The following is a 22070-nucleotide window of genomic DNA, read 5'->3' as shown; positions in this document are numbered from 1 at the left end:
CTTACTCCATGAGCTGCTGTGTCTTTTACCTGAGCCCCACAAGGACACAACTGACCAACTTGAAGGGATTGTTTTGTAATGACCCTCAAGGATAGGTGATGGCAAAACATTAAAGCATGCTTATCTAAACGCTGTCATTGTTTGCTGCACTTAAGATTTTTAAATAGCTAGTGAAGTTCTTTGGTATGGGAAAGTTTAGATCCAAGGTTAAAGTTGAACAAAGTCTACATGCTGCAACATATATGTGTTGGTAGCGTATATCACAGATCCTTTGTTCGATTAATGACATAGAAACAAAAAAAAGTAAACTTGGTCTGAACTGCCAGTGGCTGAGTGGGAAAGAGATCTTAGGGCTGTAGTAGATAGCTTGATGAAAATATTGACTAAGTATGCTGCCATGTGAAAAAGGCAAACTCTGCTGGAGAGTAGTAGGAAAGGAATTATGTGAAACTAGGAATATAGCTCTGGGTGTCAATTTGCTGTGGTCACCTCAGCAGAGTATAATGAGACAGAATCCACCATTTTCTCCAGGGGAACTTATCTCTGCCATCTGAAGAGCAGTTGTAATTCTGAGTGATCTCCAGCCTTCACCTGGAGATTGGGAACAATGGTTTCCCAGGAGGAAATGGCTGGTTTGGAGGGTGGAGTCTATAGCATTATACCTGTCTGAGGTCCCACCCCTCAAACCCCACCCTCTCCAGGCTCCACCCCTCAAATCTCCAGGAATTTCCTAACCTGGAGTTGGCAACCCTATCTGCTTCCCAGCCAACCATGAATGTGCCATTATCTGCCCCTCTGACTTCAGGTTTCCATCTCATCCCCCCTCCCTGTAGCCTCTACCTAGGAAAAGTACAGTCTTTTTCCACAATGGGGACCAAAGCAGCTCACATCATTCTCCTCTCCCCATTTTTGATCTGCACAACAACCCTGTGAGGTATGTTATGCTGAAAGTCTGTGAGTGGTCTGAAATCACCCAAATAGCTTCCACAGGAAGAACCTGGGGTTGGCAGACCCTGCTCTGGAGTGCTAACTGCTACGTCATACTCGCTGTCATAGGGGGGGGGCACCTCAGCAGGGTATAAATAAATAAATAAAATAAGGACAAAGAGTCCACCAGGGAAACTGATCTCTGCCATCTGGAGAGCAGTTGTAATTCTGAGTGATCTCCAGCCCTCACCTGGGGATTGGCAACACTGGTTTTTCAGGAGGAAAAGTACAGTCTCTGCAGTGGGGACCAAAGCAGCTTACATCATTCTCCTCTCATCCTTTTGATCTGCACAACAACCCTGTTAGGTAGGTTAGGCTGAAAGTCTGTGACTGGTCTGAAATCACCCACTCAGCTTCCACAGCAAGAACCTAGGTCTTTCCCAGAGAAAATAACTGCTTTGGAGGGTGGACACGATGGTATTCCATTCGGCTGAGGCCTCTCCCCTCCCCAAACTCTGGATTCCATAGACTCCACCATAAAACCTCCATGAATTTCCCAACCTGGAGCAATGGCTGATGGAGTGCACTGCACAGCTAATGGGAGGGCTGGAAATGGCCAATACATAAGGGAATTATATATATATATATATATAGGATGGTCAACATTGTGATTCTCGTGTAGATCTACAGTGAGGCTTCATTTGGAGTACTGTGTGCAGTTCTGGTCACCAAATCTCAAAAAGGACATTGTAGAGCTGGATAAAGTGTGGGAAAAGGCAGTGGTGGCAGTACCTTTTCTATGGGAGGGGATGTCTTTAGGTCGCTCTAATGTTCCGTTACCTTTGCTTTTGCAGCAGGAAGAATGGCTACGTGGCCAGGATGGCTGCTGGCTCTCTGCCTAGGTAGTTAGCCAGCCCCTCCCTTCCTTGGTCATCTGGAGAGAACTGAGCAGCCCAGCAAAAGCGTCCCAACATTATTGCACTCTGTCCACAATGATGTCCCTTCCTATTGGTGACCCATTTCTGGGGGGAGCTACCAAGCATGGCCCTTGGCTCCTCACCATGAGCATGCTCAGATCAGACCGCCTTGCTCCCTTTGGTATCGCTGGTGGCAGTGTGCACTCGTGGCACTGGGGGGGGTTTTAAGCAGGAAAAGATTGGCCCCAGCCAAGTGAAAGCCTTTCCTGCTTCACAAGAGGAAATTATATCATCATCAGTGCAACAATAAGACCCACCTCAGGTCTTGACCACGAACTGTCTTCCACTTCCCCCCTCTGCAGCTCAAACACCGTTGGATGTCTCCAATCTGTTCACTTTCTGGGAAGACAAGAGGCCTCAGCACTTCCCGGAACCTCTCCGGCACATGTCTCTGGTCCACAGCCCACTGGACGTCTGCTCAAGCCCCGATGACCGGCGGCCGCAGCAGGTGGAATCCAAACTGGAGTGCTTGCAGGCCCAGCTCAGCAGGTGACGCCTTCTCCTGGGAGGGCGGGGAGGGTGTTGTTTACTTGTTCATTGAAATTTATATCCCCCCCTTCCCTGGTGGCGCAAGGTTGGTTATCATAATAGTTAAAAACATTTTCAGTTAGAGACCAAAATGAGGAAGCAAACACCAAATCTGTCCCCCACTCTTCCCTTAAAGTCCCAGGCCCCCGAAGTGTGAAGTTTGCCCAAACTAAGGCCAGGGCGTTTTCGGTAGCGGCTCCTACCTGGTGGAACGAGCTCCTGGAGGAGATCTGGGCCCTGCGGGACCTTGTACAGTTCCGCAGGGCCTGCAAGATGGAGCTCTTCCGCTAGGCCTTTGAGTAGGAGCTGCCGCCGCCACTGTTCCACCACTGAGATTTCATCATCCATCTACCCCATTACTGGGGGGGGGGTAGATGTCGCCCAGCAGAGATGGGGAGAAGATCATTCCTGGTGCTCATGCCATTTAAAAAGTCGGCTGTCAATGTGGAATGTTGCGCATCTTGGTGATTTTATGTAGATTATTAGAGCACCGATTTTATTATGTATGTAATATTGTTTATATGTAATATTATATATGTAATATTGTTGTAATATTGAGCTGCGGTGGCTCAAGTGGTTAAGATGCTGAACTGCAGGCTGTGGAAGATCAGTAGTTCAGCAGTTCAAGACCCAGGGTGCCGCATGACAGAGTGAGCTCCTGTCTCTAGTTCCAGCTCCTGCCAACCCAGCAGTTCGAAAGCAAGAAATTGCAAGTAGATAAACAGGTACCACTTCGGTGGGAAGGTCACAGCGTTCCGTGCGCCTTGGTGTTTAGTCATGCCGGCCACATGACCACGGAAACGTCTTCGGACAGCGCTGGCTCTTTGGCTTTGAAACGGAGATGAGCACCGCAACCCTAGAGTCGGAACCGACTGGCTTTCGAGCAAGGGAACCTTTCCCTTTACCTTTAATATTGTTTTACAGTTTTAAATTTTAAATTTGGCATTGCCACTTGTTAGCCGCCCTGAACGGCTGGGTAGGGCGGGATATAAATCCCAAAATAAATAAAAATAAAATAAATTAAAAGAGGCCTCTGCCATTCAGACCCCCCTCCAAAGGCCTGGCAGCGCCTCCTGAAGATCTTCAAGGGGGGGCTCACCTCCTCAGGGAGCCCCCCCCCCACGGAGCCACGATGGAAAAGGCTTGGGATCTGGTTGGTCCCAGCCAGGCCCCCCTAAGGGGCAGGATAGCCAGCCGAGGGCTGCCTGACATCCCTAGTTGGTGTACAGGGACACGTGGATGGAGACCATCCTTCAGATAGATGGGTTCCAGGCCTCGAAGCGCTTTAGAGCATAGCTGTTTCCGAAGGGGCAAGGCCTGTTCCCTTTAGCTGGCCCCTGGCAGCAGTCGGGCTGCCGCAGAGGCGTGGATCCGTGTGGCCAGGGAGGAAGCGGGTGAGTCGGGTGCAACCAGTGGGAGGCACTCCTGAGCACCTTGCCAGCCTGCTCTTCAGAACGCAAGGTGGGGTCCACGAGTAGCCCCGGGCTCTTGACCTTCCCTGGAAAAGGCAGCATCCGTCCGTCCGTCCATTGAGGGGGGGGTCCAGTCCCCCTGGAACATCAGCCTTCCCGGCCAGAACTGCCTTGGTCTGGTCTGGATTCGGCCTCAGTTCTTTCTACCGTAGCCACCCGACCGCAGCCTCGAAGCACCGCCTCGGAATCAAGGCGGACACATCTGGAGGCTTCGGTGAATGAAAGGCAGAGCTGGGTGTCACCTGCATGTTGAAGACACCGGACCCCAAAGCTCCGGACAGTCTCAGTCAGTGGCCTCATATTTATCTGGGACAGAGTGTGGGTGAGAGAACAGAACCCCGCGGTACCCCACGAGATGAATTCCACCCGGTTGATTCTGCACATCTGGGGGAGGCTCTTTGTGTCCGGTCAGACAGAAAAGAGCGAGATCACCGAAGGGCTGTGCCCTTAATGCCAACTCCATGCTCAAGCCTGCCTGCGGATAAGAGTGGAGCGGTCAGAGGTGGCTGAGAGGCCCGACAGTATCAACAGGGGAGACTGTCCAAGTCCAGCTTCAAGCGAAGATCTCTGCCAGTGCAGCTGAAGCCGCCTCGGCACCAAGCCCGGGCCTGACACCAGACTGACGTGGGTCAAGGACAGATGTGTCACTCGGGACACTCTGGGGCTGCTCTGCCAGTCAAGTGGAAACTCTCCTGCAATTGGCTGCCTCATGCCTAGCCAGCGAAGGGGGTTTTGCAGCAGAGGCCTAGTAACCGCCTCCTTCAAAAACAGTTCTCATAGCTCTGAATTTTATAATGCTCCCTACCGCACAAAATTGGAGCTGCGGTGGCTCAAGGGGTTAAGACGCTGAACTGCAGGCTGCGGAAGGTCGGTAGTTCAGCAGTTCGAGACCTGAGTGTGCCGCAAGACGGAGTGAGCTCCCGTCTCTAGTTCCAGCTCCTGCCCACCTAGCAGTTCGAAAGCAAGAAATTGCAAGTAGATAAATAGGTACCACTTCGGTGGGAAGGGAACAGCATTCCGTGCGCCTTGGCGTTTAGTCATGCCGGCCACATGACCACGGAAACATCTTCGGACAGCACTGGCTCTTCGGCTTTGAAACGGAGATGAGCACCGCAACCCTAGAGTCGGACTCGACTGGCTTTCGAGCAAGGGAACCTTTACCTTTTACCGCACAAAATAGATTTATCTAGCCCAGGTCCTACCTAGAGGCAGGGCAACTGGTGCCTAAAAAATCTGTGGCCTGTGCACGTTCTACCTTTTCTTTCCAGCGGCCCAGGCAGGAAATTTCAGAGCCATCCCAGGCGGTTTCCACCTGGGTGTCGTGCTGTGCCTTGGCTTGCTTACAGCAACTCTGCATTGGGGAGCATCCACAAGACGTTAGCTGTTCGTCCCGCTTCTGTGTTTTCCTTGGCTTTTCTCCAGTCTTCCCCAAAACCTGTTTGGTGTGATCTCTTTGGGAAGACTGCAGTCAAAGCATCTTTGGACACGGTGTGGATGGGAAGGAATGCGTTTTTGCAGACGCTGCCCACATTACCTCCATTTCCCTTGCCCCCGCCTTTGTGGACACAACTTCCCACCCACACCCACCCCAAAGGGATTTTTCAGTCTTTTATTTTTTCTGAAAATGGGGATATATAGATTGTTGTAACATTAGGACGACCTGCTGCAACAGTGCACTAGTTCCCAGATCTCACTTTTTTAAAAAGTAGGCCTCTAGCCCTTTTTTGTTGCAGAGAAAAGCGCAGGCTGTGCCTTTCCCCCCTTATAACGGCCACAAGAAGGGCTGCAAACTTACCTTTCTCAAAATGAAAGCTGCCTTCTAGTAGAGGCAGAGGAAATGCCAAAAATATGAATAATTGGCTCTTACAACTTGAATCCCTCACATGTTGCTAAAAACGCAGGGGTCATTTCGTAGAAAAAGAGGTGCAGGAGCTCATTAGCATAACTCAATAGCATAACTTATTTGCATATGCCACACCCCCTGACATCACCGGAAGTGTGTCAGAAGGCAACACCCACTGCAACTTACCTGGCTGCTTCTTGCTTCTCGTGGCCTGGGGCTGCTGGGAGCAGGGGGCGGGGCTTGTTGCATGTGCCCGCCCCCTGGGCACTTTACTGCCGGAGCTCCGCTCCTGTGCGCTCCTGCAGGAAATGACCCCTGCTAAAAAGCATGATTTTGGGAAGTAAGAATCCTTTGAAATTATAACCATTATTTTTTGTATACCTCATCTATAAGTATGAGGATCTAAGGCTGTTTGCATACCGGGGTTTGTTTCCCAAGTGGCACGCCCTTCATGGGAGCTCCTTCACAATGTTGCACAGTTTTCTGCTTTGCTTTGACTGGAAGGGGAACCTGCACACTGGCTGCAGGCAGGGCCTCCACGTGAAAGCGCTGCCTGCAGCCAATCAAGAGGCGGGGCGGAGCTTAGCGCTGCCTTCAGAATGGCAACCCCTCCCCTTTAGCCCTTTAATGGGGCTTTTTAAAAACTCAGCCATGGCTCAGCTGCTGGCTAGGAGGAGGCGTGGAGGCAAGATTGTCATAAGGTCAACCCTTCTGCACTGACATGAGCAGGAGTCGGGTGGGGTGGAGCAGTGTCAGCCGTGAGTGGTGTGGGGAAGGTGTGTGAATGCAGACCATGCACACGGCAGAGGGAACAGAGACACTTCCAACAATCAAGCGACAAAAGAAGACACAACTACACCTTTATGGAAGGCATCTGTGTGACCCTAAAAGTTCACTGGGAAAAAGTTCTTGTGAAAGAAGAGAATTTGAGCCCACATAGGGTAGCTCTAGGAATCCCTGGAAATGCTATGGTAAAACCATACGGTTTGGGGTGATCCCTAGAGCTACCTTATGTCATGTTTGGGTTTTCTCTGGATATAATGTAGGGCTTTTCTGCATTCTTATTTTCCTCACTTGTAAGTTCCTGTTTCTCTGGGGGGTCTATTCCACACATATTTTGCTCCCTCAAGTGGCCGAAGTGGTTGAAGTTATATGGGTTTGTGTCCAGCATAAAAACCTGCAGTTTAAATCTGCAGGAAGAAATGCTGCACATAAGCCAATGTAATATTGAATCAACAACTAGAAGGAGGAAAACACGTGTGGAACAGAAACCCCCCCCCCCCAAGGAACAGGAACTTACAAGTGAGGAAACTGAGGATGTGCGAAAGCCCCTTGTGACATCTGTGCAGTCGCTGTTCCTTTTGTTGTTGTTGTTGTTTTCTCCCACTGTTGCTCCAAGCAGCGATGAGAACTGAGGACTGCCAGAAGAAGACCTCCCACCACAGCGGGAAGCCTGGCAGCCCTAAGCTGCCGTTTTACACCCTTCTAAACCCATCTGAATGGATTCAGAAGGGTGAATGGTGCTCTCGGCTGCTCAATGGACAGCTATTCCAAGTGCACATGCGCGTCCACGCACGCGCACACATGCACTGAAGCTGGAGAAGGCAAGAGGCCAAAGGGTGCCGCAAGAACATGGATCCAGCACTCATCTGCTCCCATAGATCCTTCGGATTGCTTCGTTGAGCGTACACAAGTGGCAGAGTGTAGACCTCAGTCTGCTTGCTAGGATGCCGTAAGTCAGGCCCATGACCTGCAGCCCCTCACGCCTGAAGTTCTGCCTCTCATAGAATCACACGGAATGGGAAGGGGCCATCCAGGCCATCTAGTCCAACCCCCTGCCCAATGCAGGACCAGCCTGGAGCATCCCTGACAAGTGTTTGTCCAGCCGCTGCTTAAAGACTGCCAGGGAGAAGGGGGAGCTCCCCACCTCCCCAGGCGGCTGATTCCACTGTGGCACAACTCTGACTAAACCCCACACCCTCCAAGGCGAACTGCTTTCTAGCCACGGGAGAAGAACTTTCTGCTTGGTTCCAATCCCCCCCCTTTTTAAAAGCTCTTTACCAAGGAAAGGAAACCCGTTCTAATATTGAATCTGATGGAGGGGAGCTCCTCGCTTTTTTTTCTTTTCTTTAGCAAGAAAAGTCTTTGCTCACTGATTTGAGATGCGGGGAGGAGAAATGTGATTGAATAGCCGCCCCTCCCTTTTCTGCCTAAACCCCGCACCCTCCAAGGCGAACTGCTTTCTAGCCACGGGAAAAGAACTTTCTGCTTGGTTCCAATTGCGCACCCCCCTCCAGTTCATTTTTTTAAAAAATAAATAAACAACTTGAGGAGTGATCCAGAAACAGAACGGGGGTGGGGGAGGGAGGCGTTGGTCCTGGAGAAATGTTGGATCGCTTCTCACGCCTGGCGAGCCCGAACCCCAAGCACGACGACTCTTCTGCCTGCCGGCTGGCCTGCAACACTCGCTCCTCACGGTTCTGACCTCCCTGGCAAAGCAGGCAGACGGACCCGGACAGGCCTGGCTGGGAGGGCTGATGGGCTGAGGAGGAGAAGGGGAGGCGGATGAGGGAATGAGTGGGAGCCGGCAAAGGTGGCGGCGCCCCCCCTCTCTCTGGGGGTTAGGGGGCTGGGTGGAGGGAGGGGAGCAAGGATTGGGGAGGGGGCCCATTAAAATCGTGGGGGGGCAGGCCCCAGGGTAAAATTGTGGGGGGGCAGGCCCCAGGGGCTCCATGCTAGCTACGGGCCTGGAGGGGGATCACACCCTCCTGGCTTCCTGCAATGATAGAGCTGTTCCACAGAGCTTTGGGGGGCAGCCAGAGCCTGGGCAAGGCGGGACTGCCTGCTCGCCAGGGCAAAAGTTGTTTTCAGTTTTTGTTTCTAATGTGCTGTGCGCCGGAACGGGCCTGCTCTGGCCTGCAGGCCCTGTTCCACCCTACCCTCCAAGGTTTCCCCAACACCTGGAGAGGCTTTTCTTTCTCTCTCAGGTAACCACTGCCACCACCTGACCTTTGTACGGAATTGCCCGCTGGGAGGGTCAGGACTCCTCGCTTCCCTTTCAAGTTCTGAGGCCTGGCCTCTGTATCTCCCGCTGCCCAGTGCCTGGTCACCACAGGGACAGTTTACTACCTTGTGCACCCCTGGAGGAATAGCCGCTTGCCAACTGCCTGCCTTCCCCTGATGCTCCTTTAAAAATAGCGTGACCAAGACAGTGGAAGTCTATGTGGTACAGAGAACCACCACCAGCATCAAAAGTTATAAAATATTTATTAAAGGGAAAATGTTCACAAACATACTTTTAGCACAGCACCAGACTGAGCAAGGGATTCGAAAGAAATGGGTGAAACACAATTCCTCTGTCCCTCTCTCTATACATGCCCTATCAGATGTTAAAATATAGGACAGGCTCCTTAGCTGAGGAAGTTATAGATCTCTACAGAAATCCCATTACCTTGAAGCTTCCTCCAGCTCTTCAGGCCAGCCCATGGTTAATGGCCGCCTCCTCCAGACCTCAGTTAAGAGTTCTGTCTGGTCGGATGGACTCAGCACAAGAGGCCTTCCTCCTTGCTTCCAGGAGTTTTATCACCTCTCTTCTCCCCACCCACTAACTAGGTCAGAGAAGGTTTTCCTGAGTTTTCCTGAATTTCCTTCCTGAAGTCTCTCTAGTATTTAACACCTCCAAATCTGTTTCTTGCTTGGGGGGGCAGCTTGACCATCCCATTCTCTAGACCTATTAGCATTTGTATAAATTTGGGCTGAGGTAAGTCTGGAAAGCAATTGAACTGACTTCTCTTCCCCCCGCCCCCAAGCTCGTTCTCTGCCCAGAGGGGGGGGGAACTCAAAGCTAAGGTTTTGCTCATTTCTAACCTCCAAAGAAAAAAGGCATTTCTTCACATGCTGGAACTATGCTGCTTTTATGTTTGTGTTGTCAAATTGTTTTTATACTGTTGTTTCCTGTTGTTTCCCAGGTCCCACCCTTTCCCCCTACTACTCCACATAGCCCTGGCTTCTCGTAGCAACAGCAGCTTGTTGCCTGTTTGCCATGGCTAATGTGGACAGCTGTTCCCACTGAGAGCTCTGTAAGTTATTCTCTCCACACGCACACGCCTCTGGTTCCCCCATTTCTAGGCTAACTTGTTTTCTGGCAGAGAGCCAGTTTGGTGCAGTGGTTAAGTGCGCGGGCGCTAATCTGGGAGAACCAGGTTTGATTCCCCACTCCTCCACTTGCACCTGCTGGATGACCTTGGGCAAGCCATAGATAAGATAAGAGCTGTCCTTGAAAAAGAGCAGTTTCTGTCACTCAGCCCCACCTACCTCACAGGGTGTCTGTTGTGGGGAGGGGAAGGGAAAGGAGTTTGTAAGCCGCTCTGAGACTCCTTTGGGTAGTGAAGGGCGGGGTATAAATCCAATCTCTTCTTCTTCTTCCTGATTTCATCCCTGGGGTCAGGTTCATGCATTTCTCTGGGCTGCTCTTTTCATTCACAGAAATGAGCATGGGGATTATTGTTTTTTTGCTGTGTGGAGTAAGCAAGTTACTGTCGTAGGGTTCCCTCTCCACAGACACTATTTATTCAAGTAGATACTTCCTCTGTGAGCAGGAAGTGGCTCAAGGTCCTGGTCAAGTTGTCCGAGACAGAAATGAAGACGCAAGCCGTGGAAAGTGAGCGGCTGGTGTGACGCAGACTCATGCTGCTGCTTAGGCTGAGGCCTGCCTTGGTGTGCAGAGCTGGGCTGCCTTTAGGGCAGGCAGCAAGATTAAGATGCCGGGGCATGGCCTTTCCCCCTGCACTTTTTTCTGGCATGGAACTGACCCCCGCCAGAGCTGGCCAGGCCTCCAGAAAACCTGGATGCCTTCATCCCTGTGGCAAATACAAGCTCTGTATTCAGGGGCTAGTGTGGGGGATTAAGGGTCCAGCATTGCCTGACTGGGGTGGGGGTGGGGCTGCTGCTGCTGCTGCTGCTTCCCAAGAACGGTGCTTTTCTGAGGCTCACTCCAGGGCCTCTTGGGGTGCAGCCTGCTTGCAGCCAACCCAGCTAAGACCATGATGATCTCTCCCGTAGGGTGGAGTCCAGGATGGCTTCTGACATAAACCTCATCCTGCAACTCCTGCAGCGACAACTGTCCCAAGTGCCCCCGGCGTACAGCCCCATCTTTCCCTCCTCCAACTTGTCGCTGTACAGCATCAGCCTGAGGGGCATGGAGCCCGCCCCACCCCTGGAAGAAGAGGCGCTGACTCCCACTGAGCAGGTGAGACAGGCGTGGGTCTCTGGCACTCAGCAGCTGGCCAGGAAAGCGAGTGAGGGCCTGAGAAGCTGAGCAGCACACTGTCTGGGTGTGGAAGGTGCAGCAAAGGGCAAGTGAAGCCCAAGAGCGGTGGATTCTCAGGTGCTCCAGGCAGAAAGGAGTCCTGACCCCCCCTCCCCTGATGGAGCCCTTTGCTACAGGGAGGACCCTCCCGCTCGGAGCTCCAAGTATGTGGATGCCGCTTCATCATCATAGAATCACAGAATCATAGAATGTTAGAGTGGGAAGGGACCTTGCAGGTCATCCGGTCCAACCCCCTGCACTCTGCAGGAGCATAGCCGAAAGATAGCCCTACATACCTACAACATACCCAAAAGATGGTCATCCAGCCTCCACTTGAAAACGTCCAGTGAAGGAGCATCCACCACCTCCCGAGGCAGTCTGTTCCACTGCTCAACCACTCTTACAGTTAGGAAGTTTCTCCTGATATTTAGCCGGTAACGACTCCCTTGTAATTTCCACCCATTAGATCTAGTCTTGCAATCCGGAGCAAGAGAGAATAGGTCTGCTCCATCTGTAGATAGCTGCGGTTTCATCACGTATGGCCAACCACCCTCCAAACAAGCAAGGAATCAAATCTGGGAGGATGTTTCTTGTCAGTCTGTACTGGTATAAATTCAAAACTTCAGAATTGTTTGATTCCAAGGGGGACTTGCCACTCCATTTCAGGGCACTATCCTTTTTCAATTCACTAACAGTTGCATGTATGATAAGGAGAGTGCCATTTCAATTATCTGTGCTTAGAGAGACAAGCTAAACTTGATTTTGTTTCAGAAACACAGTGGAAGTTGACCATTTAATTACTTCCTTGTTTCATTTAATATGTGCTACCATCTTGTTTCTGATTTCTGTGGTCAGGAGGACTAGAATATCTTGTTTTTCCCCTAAAAGAAAAGTAGGGATTGTCAGAGCCTTTCAAGATTTTTGAGCCGCAGATACGTGCCACAATGATCAGAAGTCACGTGACTCTTTTCCTTTTCTCACCAGACTCCAAGCGATGCAGATACTGAAAAAGCCCAGCTGAAATCCAGGGACTCCTTGTCAAGTGGTGTACACCTGACTTTGGCTTCCGATGAGACTATGACCATCAACTCAGAACAGGAGCATTATTCACAGACCCTGCCAGCCCTAGACCCCGATCAGAGGGCGGAAGGCAGCCGGGGACTGTCCCAAGGATCTCGTTTCCCTTCGCTCCCTGAGCATCTTGAGGCTCCTTCTGAGCACTTGGACATGCAGAGATACCTCTCTGACCCATCGCTTCCAGGGAGTTAGGAATCTGGACGAACCGTGTCACGAGAACTGGATCAGCTGCTTTTAGTGGTTGGACTTGAAGGGCAATACTAATGGCTCAGGGCTATTACTTGCACCCACCTTCTGCTTTCTCTGAGCAGAAGACCGTTTGGAAAGGAATTGGCCTCCAAGATGGTTGGTCTTAGAAAGGGTACTCCATGCAGTAGGACCCAGGCCACATTCTTGCCCCAGCCCCCCACCCCACCCCAGAATGGCACAGATACCGAATGGCTTCTTGCACACATTCTTCACACACGTGCACACACAGATCTCGCATTTTTTAACCACATACTGTCTCGATGCAGGGGTCTGCATATATTTCTATGGTTTCCGACCTTGGAAGGACATGGGAATACTTCCTTAATATGGTAAAGGCGAAATTTCCTCTGAAGGAGGTGCAGACTGCTAAGTACTTAAATTTATTCTTGATCAAAGGAAATGGAGTTTAAGTTCTCTGATACTACTTAGGTAGGCTTTACAGGTAGTAGAGATGTATGTTCCTCTGAAGCAAGAAGGGAGGAAAAAGGAAAATGATGTGTGTTCGTCCCCTACCCCCCGCCCCGCCCCGCCCCAGATATATCTGGCTTTGATGTAAAACATTACATCTCAGTAGAAGCCACTTGCCTGGGATAACAGTTCCTTCTGGATGAGCATCTCCCCAGATTTTGCTTAAGCCTTTATGTAAAAATACAGGCATTTGCAAGTGGGTATAACTTTTTGTACGTGCACCCAAAGCTAGTATAAACAGAATTCCTAAAACCCTGGGGAAAGAAAGACGCAAACAAAATGAGGCCCCATTTCTTCTGTTTGTGGATCTCCCCTCCTGGAAGTATCTCTGTAACAGTTCCACTCACCATAAAGTAACGCATAAAGCGACTGTAGCTAAATTCTCAAACTGTCCCCATGTCACCCCGCAGTTAGATGCGGCAGTGGTGCTCTCTGAAGTAACAGACTGCACCCTCAGTAAAAGGGGTGGGGGGGCTTTTCCTGTGGCATTTTAGTGTACACTTTGCTAATAAAGATGATTTTGGCACCTGTTGCGGCCTGTTAGTTCTTCCCTCTGGGCATCGAGGGTGAAGCGTATAGAGTAAGAAGAGTCGGCCTTCGGTGCGGAAAGGGGTCCAAGGCAGAAACGCTGATTTGTTACTATTTCATGTGTGATTTCCTGGGCCCTCTTAGCAGCCTGGTCTCTACAAATACCCTTCTTGTCTGCTCTTGGTGGCTGGTGATGCCAAAGGGCTGCAAGGCGTCCCTCGCAGTTTTTCCTCGCCAGGGGATCTCCAAGCTGTCAGGCCGGTTTCCTCCATTGATCCAGAAAGGCACGTGACTGACAGCATGCATCTCCAGACTAGACTTCCTGGTTACTTTGCCACCGTTGACCCACTCATTCGTAGCTCGTTAGGGTGTCGATAATCTCGTACGAGCACTCGAGGATTGATCAAGGTGTGAGGAGGCTCTTTGCGAGGCAGACGGTATTCACTCCACATGAGCTTAGGAGAAGGCTCGTCGTTTGCCCGGATCTGATACTTCATTGTAGACTAGATGGCAATTCAATTGGTCGGTCCACGCGTCCCAAAGCTCGGGATGGGCTGGATCGTAGATCTCCCAAGTTTCCCCGAGCAGAGGCCATGGCGAAACGTTAACAAGGAGTGGTGTTCCTCAAGGCGGTGCGCGATGCGGTGCTGCTTGAGAGCGATGCTGGGCGCGTTGGCTGGAACGATGCTCGGTGCTGTGCTGGGATGCGAGCCAGGCCTGGCTCAGCGGGATCCCACCTTCATCGCCACTGAAAAGTACTGGGTTCGCCGCATGGAGGACTCAGACAATGACATGCTGTAGCACACATTTATTGTACTTAACACAGACAAAGACTAACTCTAACGGCCCGACAGGGCCAACTATATACATATCCACCCAGCACTCCCCATTCCCATTGGAGGGTTTGAATGTCCCGCCAAAGTGGCTATTGGTTGGGGCTGGGGGGATCCAGGATCCAAAGTTTCCATTGTTCTAGGATCCAAGCTCTTGCCTGTGCCGCGGACCCCTCGTGGCGGCCCGCGTACATAACACCCAGCATACCCTTCATGCAAGGGAATGGCCCTGTAATGATTCCTTGTTTTATGAGTGGGTGTGTGCCTTAACATGCTTGGTTGGAGTGCATGGTTAGTAGACTGGAGTGACTGAGAGAGACAGATGTGCTGTGATTGGTGGATGCCAGAGTGTGGGAGGGGTTTTTGAAGTGAATCTGTGTGGGTGTGTCAGTCATGAGAGACAGTTGGAAATCAGTTGGAATTGTTCAGTTGGAGAGTTAAGCCAGTGAGTGTTCAGTTAGTTTTGAATGAGTTCTTAAAGAGTCCTTCGCCTGTGTGGCTGACTATAGGAAAGAGGGACTCCTGCTAAAGTTGGAACTGAAAGTCAAAACCAGCAAAAAGTAAAGGGCAAAAAAGACAGTACGTGTGATACATTTGATACGACATATTTTCAAGTCCCTTTATCCAAGATAGTTACAGAATAACCAACCTCATATTTTGTTCTTACTTCAATAAATCATCTGGATCCAGCAACCTCTGAGGGAAGACTATCCAAATGAGACCATTGTCGCTACAGGAGAAAGACCTTGAGCAGACTGTGACATGGGCACAAAATTCAGCTCCTTACTAGATTGCCGGCTTCCTGCTTGGTGAAAAGAATTCAATCCACCATTTGGCCTTTTTGCAACTTAAACAAATCCACGGTGCTACTGATAATACGGATGATGATGATGATGATGACGACGACTGATGGCACTCTCTCATTGGGTCCATGGGGTGAGCATGACCCAATGAGGCAGTGTTCTGAAAAGCCATTGCTCTTCAACACTAGGCCCAAGACCTCTGTAAGTGAAGCGGGGGCTCTTGCAGGTGGGTTATGTGGACAATACACCGGACAGGCCAAGCGTGACCTGCAGTCGGAGATCAGGCTCTACTTCAACCACCTCTCTGTTCAGCCCTAAAAAGGAATAATCCTGATATCAAGCAGCCTCCCCACATCCAGGCCCGTAGCTACATTGCAACATGTTGGGGCCCGGCCCCCCAACTTCCTACCAAGGCCCCCGACTTCCATCTAGCCCAGGCCCACTGCAAGCACGGCCACCTCTCCCCGAAGAAGCACGGCTTGCGTCCCCACTGCCGCCGTGTTGGGATTCTTTGATTCAGGGTCGATGGTTGTATTGCAAACACAAGAGCACACACTTAGTAAAAGAAAAATATCTTTACTATAAAAACAAAATACAACAAATGAGGGAGCGGTGGCGCAGGCGGTTAAACGCCTGCCAGTAACATCTTTGAACAGCTGTTACAGCTGTTTGATTCCCACCGCGGCCAGTGTGAGCAACTGGCCCTCGTCCCAGCTCCCGTCAACCCAGCTGTTCGAAAGCGCCGATTAACACCTAATTAATGCTAGATCAAAGCATTTCCACAAACAAGCTGTTAGTTGACCAATACAAAGGTTACAGGTCACTTCATGAGGATAAACAACTCCCACAAACTTTCCCGCCCTTGAATACATTATGTAACGTAACATCCTGTTTCCTAAGAAACAACATTTAACTCTGTAATGACTGAAGTGTAAGCAACTTGCAATTCCAACACGCTGCTGCCGCCCCTTCCCCAAGCAGCCGGTCAGTTTCCCTCGTGCGGCTCTGCTGCACTCTCTCTCCGGCCACGTGGCAAGGGCTCCCCTTAGAATTGAGAGACACACTCTGTTTCAGCTTGGAGGAGAGGGAGGGGGGATCCCAGAGCCCTGCAGCAGCCCAGGAGGCCTTCCGCCACAAAAGTGTCAGCAGGAGTCTTGTGGGTTTTTCCTCCCCCCCCCCCCCGGCCCTCCCTGCCCCTTCCTGAGCACAGTGGCCACAGGAAGCGGCATGAGGCAACCAGGCGGGTGGGCCAGGACTCAGGAGGCAAGGTGGGGCTAGCAGACTTCAAACGGCATCCCCCTGCCCTGCCCAGTGCAGCTCAGAAACTTTTGGCGGGGCTGGGGCAGTTGTGTGCTATGATTTGGACTGGGGCGTCTCTTCCTCCTCCTCCTCTGCCTCTTCCTGTGCCCAGCCGGAGCGCCGGCAGAGGCCAGCTCCACGGTGCTTGGGTTCCAAGGCGCATGAGTGCTCGCTCGCCCTGTGACTACCGGAGCCCCTCGCCCTACCCGAGCTTGGCAGCCACCGCGTCCCCTCTGGCCCCCCACACGGGAGGGAAGCCTCCATGGGCGAGTGGCCCTGCCTGCTCCAGGTGCTCCTGCCTGCTCAAGCGGGCGAGCGTGGGGGTTCTTCGATTTTATTTCTAATTTGTTTTTGTGATGTCAGTGCCCCGTGACTTATTCAGCGGGGGGGCCCCATGACAAAATCCTGGCTACGGCCTGCCCACATCTGGTTGAAAGGCAGCATCACTAGCCAAAGGCGGGTTCGTGCCATCATCCCCTGACATCGTCCTTCTGCACTGCCTTGGTGGAGTCTACAGTGGAGGTCCCCTAATCCCAGGTGGCTTCATTCTGATCGATCAGCAAGGGTTCTCCCGGGTGCAGACGAGGGCAGGGCCTCTCCTCTCCCCAGACGACAAACATCCCAGCAAGTTCGAAACAACCCAGGAGAGCAGTCCAAATAACAGCAAGGGGAGATGACGTTACAAACTCTCTGAGGGATGCCAGCCTCCAAGTGGGACCTGGGGACCCCCCAGAATTACAGCTCCTCTGCAGCCTACAGAGATCACTTCTCCTGGAGAAAATGGCTGCTTTGGGGGGTGGGCTCTATGGCATTGTACCCCACTGAGGTTCCCAGGCTCCATCCCCAAATCTCCAGGAGTTTCTGTTATGTCCGCTGACCGCCACCAGGCGCCAGCGGTGTGCAACCCGCGCTTGGCTCCTTTAGACAACAGGGACTAGGACCCTGAGCTTTCCAACTCGCACCTATCAGAACTGTGGTGGGAAGTTCAAACCTTCCAATGGGACTGGTGGGGGTGCCCCTGGGACTGTATATCGTTGGCCGCTCCGGCCGGTGTTGTGTTGTTGTGTTTTGTACAGTAAGCTATGAGCTGATCGTCACTGAGCATCTGTCGTTCCTACGCGTCGAACCCAGTGCGCAACACTTTCCCAGCCTGGATCTGGCAACCCTAATTTACTCCCTTGACACTCTGAGGGTGACCGACTTGTGTGGGAAACAGCAGGTGGCAAACCAGCAGGGCAGCCACACGCCTCTCTCCTTCTGAGAACAGCCATTGAGGAACCACGCCTCCCTGCCCCCGACCCACAGCTTTCCTGCCGTCCACTCCTCCATCCTGCTGAGCCATGCCCTCCTTGCAGCCTCACCGTGCAGGGAAGGGGCAGGAGAGCCCTGGGGCAGCGTGGCTGGAAGGTGCTGCTGGGCAGTGCTCAGATCAATGACTGAGTTTTTCACCTAACAGGGATGAAGAAGTTCCCAGGCCTTTATCATGGAAAGCGTCTTATCTCACAAAACGTATGCAGCCTCCATGCAGATTTTTCAAGGTTCACTACCTGGCTGGAATGAGAAACGGTAAAGTGAGAATGCGTAAAATGAAGGAAGCCTTTATGCCTGGTAGCAGGGCTATTTTGGGGCAGGAGCACACAGGAACGGAGTTCCGGCTGGCTCCCAAGTTGGCCACGCCCAGCAGGAACTCATTAGCATAACAGGCCACACCCAACAGCAGGGACTCATTAGGATTGGCTACACTAGGGGTGTGTGGCCTGACATGCAAAGGAGTTCCTGGTACAAAAAAAGGCCCTGGGTTTGGACAACAAACAAGGTCAACAGAATAAGAAGCAAAAGGCGGGTGTGGCTGGATGACCACACTTCAGGTAACATGGGGGTGCGGCCTCATAGGCTAATGAGCTGTGCTGTCAGAGGTGTGGCCTAATATGCTAATGAGTTTCTGGTGTTGGGTGTGGCCTATTATGCTAATGCGTTCCTGCTGGGCTTTTTCTACAAAAAGAGCCCTGCCTGGTAGCATCGTTTTCATCAGTGATCCATTTTTAGACAAATCACAAAAAAAAGTTTATTTTGAGCCTGCAAATTCACGCTGAAATCATTTTAACAAGGTATTTTCTGTTTCTTAATAGCCTGTTTGCAATGTTTGCACAAAGAGTGCAAGTATAGAACCCCATGTAGTTCCTCTGCTATGTAGATCCCCACATGAACTTTCAGTCTTTCGTGTCCAGAGGACAGCTGCTGATCTTCAGTGGGGGACACGCAGAGTTGACATCACAGTAGTTGTTTGTGTAGCATCATTAAGATATATGTTGCTTGACAGGCTAATGCAAGGGGGGGGGGGAGTCCATACACCCACAAAGCTTACGCCGATTACAGCGGAAGTTTAAACATCTGGACATCTGTTGTTAGACTCATATGTGCGTCTTGGGGTTGCATCAGGCCTGCAAGTATTTATATAGTTAAAAGTAAATACAGTGCAAGGGATTTACTGCTCTCATCCTGCCTGCATGAAATCCACATTCTCACTTCCTGGTTGTTCCTGGAAATTCCTCTTCCCTCAGTCCAAGGCTGGTTCTGACTTATAGGGGTGAACAGAAGCCCTGCCCCTGCGTTGTGGCCCAGGTGCAACACTGCCCTCTGTGGTGTCTCCAGTCGCAAAGACCTGAGAAACACAAAATCACTAGCAATCACAGGGTAGCACTGCAGTCTCCCCACCGTTTAAGGAGAAGCTTCAAGTGCCCTTGTGGCATAACAGTGCTTGCAAGCTCTGCTTCTGCGCATGAGAAAGAGCTTGCAGCCTTCCTGGATCCCTGTCCAGCCCAGCTCCCTCTCTTCTCCCTGGGTCACTGTCACCTTCGAGCATCTCCTGCTTAGAGGGCCGGTGCTTTAACACTCTCTACCGCTTTGCCAACCAAAGGCTCTGCTCTGCGATGGATGGCCCTGCTTGGCTTTCCCTCGAGAGACGGAGGGGCCTGAAAGAGGCTCAGTGCACACTCCAGGGAGGGAGGGATCGCCCTCTGCCCCCTTGGCTTCCCTTGGTGAGTGTGTCCAGACTGAGTGTGGAATGGATACAGAGATCAAATGAGCAGCCTCCGAATTATAAATGGGTTTCATCAGGGGTCATTTTGTAGAAAAAGAGGTGCAGGAGCTCATTAGCATAACTCATTAGCATAACTTATTTGCATATGCCACGCCCCCTGACCTCACCGGAAGTATGTCTGAAGGCGACACCCACCGCTCAGGCTCCACTGGACTGTTTTGGATCGCTAGCTGGGGGGGGGGACACACAGATCTGCCCTTAGAGAGGAGGGAGAGCTTGTAACTGAAGGTGGGGGGAGGGCTCTGCAACTTACCTGGCTGCTTCTTGCTCCTCGTGGCCCAACTGAGGGCTGCTGGGGGCAGGGGGCGGGGCTTGTTGCCCTTGGCTCCTTACTGCCGGAGCTCCGCTCCTGTGCGCTCCCGCAGGAAATGACCCCTGGGTTTCATGAAGGAACAGAAGGGCCCACAATGTTTATTCACACAGCAATCTGTGGCTGGGGGGGCAACATTTTTTTTTGTGGGGCTGCCATTATTTTCCGTAATGAAGGGGGTTGGCACATGCCCCTCTCCCTCCCCCTCCTGCAAGATTTAAAGGGGCCTCCATCTGTTCAGAGGGCCACGCGCTCCCCACCAATCAGTTGAAGGACCCTTTAAATCTTGCAGGAGGGGAGGGAGAGGGGCGTGCCCCCCCGCTTCTTCTCGAAATCATTTAAAGGATCCCTTTAAGGACGAAAGGAATGGGGCATAGCCCCCAGTCGCCCCACCGTAGCTCCGGGCCAGAACCCGAGCCAGGGTTCAAATGGGGAGTGACAGATCCGCACATCTTCTGACCCTGCTGTTCCCATTTATCCCGCAGACGTCGAAGTAGGCATGCGGTCTTTGTCCGGGAGTCACAAGCATCCCCGACTGGTCCGTCTCTCTGTTTGGGGCTTCGTTTGCATTGTTTAGCAACTTGTGCTTGGGGCGGCCACTTTGATGGGGCTGTTCTGTGACGGGTCCCAGCTGAAGGGACAGCAGTGGAAGAAGCAAAAGGAAAAAAACTCTCTCTTTGTGGTCAGGGGCCTTTGTATAGTCTTCCCTGCTTCCCTTTCCTACATGGTACATCAGCTGCCTTTCCTATTCTCAATGGAAGGTCAGCTTGGCCATTGGGTGTGACCTTCACTACGCCTTTGTTCTTTCTGGCTGAGTTATCTGCACATTTAAACAGCTGGATGGCTCTTCTGCTGGGAGATGCGGAGGCATGTCCACCTCGCTTTCCCCTTGGACTCCTGTTAGCCAGTAAAAGGTCCCTAGTAACCTGGTTAAGACGCTGAACTGCAGGCTGTGGAAGGTCGGTAGTTCAGCAGTTCGAGACCCGGGTGCCACGTGACAGAGTGAGCTCCCGTCTCTAGTTCCAGCTCCTGCCAACCTAGCAGTTCGAAAGCAAGAAATTGCAAGTAGATAAATAGGTACCACTTCAGTGGGAAGGGAACAGCGTTCCGTGCGCCTTGGTGTTTAGTCATGCCGGCCGCATGACCACGGAAACGTCTTCGGACAGCGCTGGCTCTTCGGCTTTGAAACGGAGATGAGCACCGCAACCCTAGAGTCAGACTTGACTGGCTTTCGAGCAAGGGAGACCTTTACCTTTACCTAATCTCTGGGCATCCGTGAAGTACAGATCCCATTTGCGGTAAACTTTGATGGAAATTCTGCGGTACAGGGCATTTCTTCAGAAAGAGATTTATATGTTTTCAGACAGTTCAGGTTTGTCTAGCAGCCACAGCCTTCTGGTTTTCATGGGTGGGGTGACTGCGTTTCTCAACTATATGCGGGGGAAGGGGAAGCAGGCCTGTGTCCTCCAACATGGGTCCACCCAAATCCCATTACAAGCAGGGAAATGGCAGAAGCTGTTAGATGTCAGGTGCTGAGCCCCACCCCCACCCATTGGCCAGTGGGAGAGAGGTTCCTGGTGGGAAAGGGCTGCAGAGGGTGGAAGAGGAACTGGAGGGAGCCTTGGGGGGCACGTGAGCTAACAAAACGGAGCTCGGTCCCAGCGAGACGGAGAGCCTGCTGGTGAGAAGGTCTGGCCTGGGGTTTAAGGTGCCCCTCGTTCTGGATGAGGCGGCCCTCCCCTCGAAGGAACAAGTCCACCATCCGCAGGTGTTCTTGGACCCAGGCCGAGCAGGTGGCGGCTGAAGATAGGAGTGCCCTTCCCCCGCTTTGACTGGCTGGCCAGCCGGGGCCTTTCCTGGGCAGGCGAGATCTGGCCCCTGTGGCGCATGCCCCTGGTGACTGCTAGACTGGGTTACTGCAATTCGCTCTGCGCAGGGCTGGCTCACTCACTAGGCGATCGCCTAGAGTGGGCCAGCCCTTAGGGGCGCCAAACTGCACCCGGCCCCATACTCTGGGAGTTTCTTGATTATTTGTGTTTTTCATTCTTCCTAAAATGCATTTATTTTTGAAAATTGGTGGGCGCACGGGAGGGGGGGGTCGCCAGAAGGGTTCCTCACCTAGGGTGCAAAATAAGCTGGGGCCAGCCCTGGCTCTGCGTGGGGCTGAGCATAAGGGAGGATGTGAGGGCCCTGCGCTTGGGGCATAATGGCTCCTTCCCGCAGCCACCTCCTTTCTGGCAGCTAACAGTTTGGAGCAGGGCTCTTTTTGTAGAAAAAGCCCAGCAGGAACTCATTAGCATAATAGGCCACACCCAGCAGCAGGAACTCATTAGCATATTGGGCAACAC

At 52.0% G+C, this 22070-nt stretch overlaps 1 protein-coding gene across 1 annotated transcript in view; it reads left to right on the top strand.

Moving 5' to 3' along the window:
* The window catches only part of KCNH6 (potassium channel, voltage gated eag related subfamily H, member 6), a 126504-nt gene extending 114180 nt beyond the window's left edge, over positions 1-12324 (top strand). The window contains exons 12-14 of the mRNA XM_015429128.1: positions 2207-2393; positions 10809-10995; positions 12040-12324. Coding sequence (XP_015284614.1) covers positions 2207-2393; positions 10809-10995; positions 12040-12324 — 659 coding nt within the window. The remainder of the gene's footprint in view (positions 1-2206; positions 2394-10808; positions 10996-12039) is intronic.
* The last annotated feature ends 9746 nt before the right edge of the window (positions 12325-22070 follow it).

The sequence above is a fragment of the Gekko japonicus genome, unplaced genomic scaffold (genome assembly GCF_001447785.1).
Source record: "Gekko japonicus isolate JY-2015 unplaced genomic scaffold, Gekko_japonicus_V1.1 scaffold2189, whole genome shotgun sequence".
NCBI classification, from domain to species: Eukaryota; Metazoa; Chordata; class Lepidosauria; order Squamata; family Gekkonidae; genus Gekko; species Gekko japonicus.
Note: the sequence above shows the minus strand (reverse complement) of the source record. Positions and strands in the feature narration are given on the sequence as shown.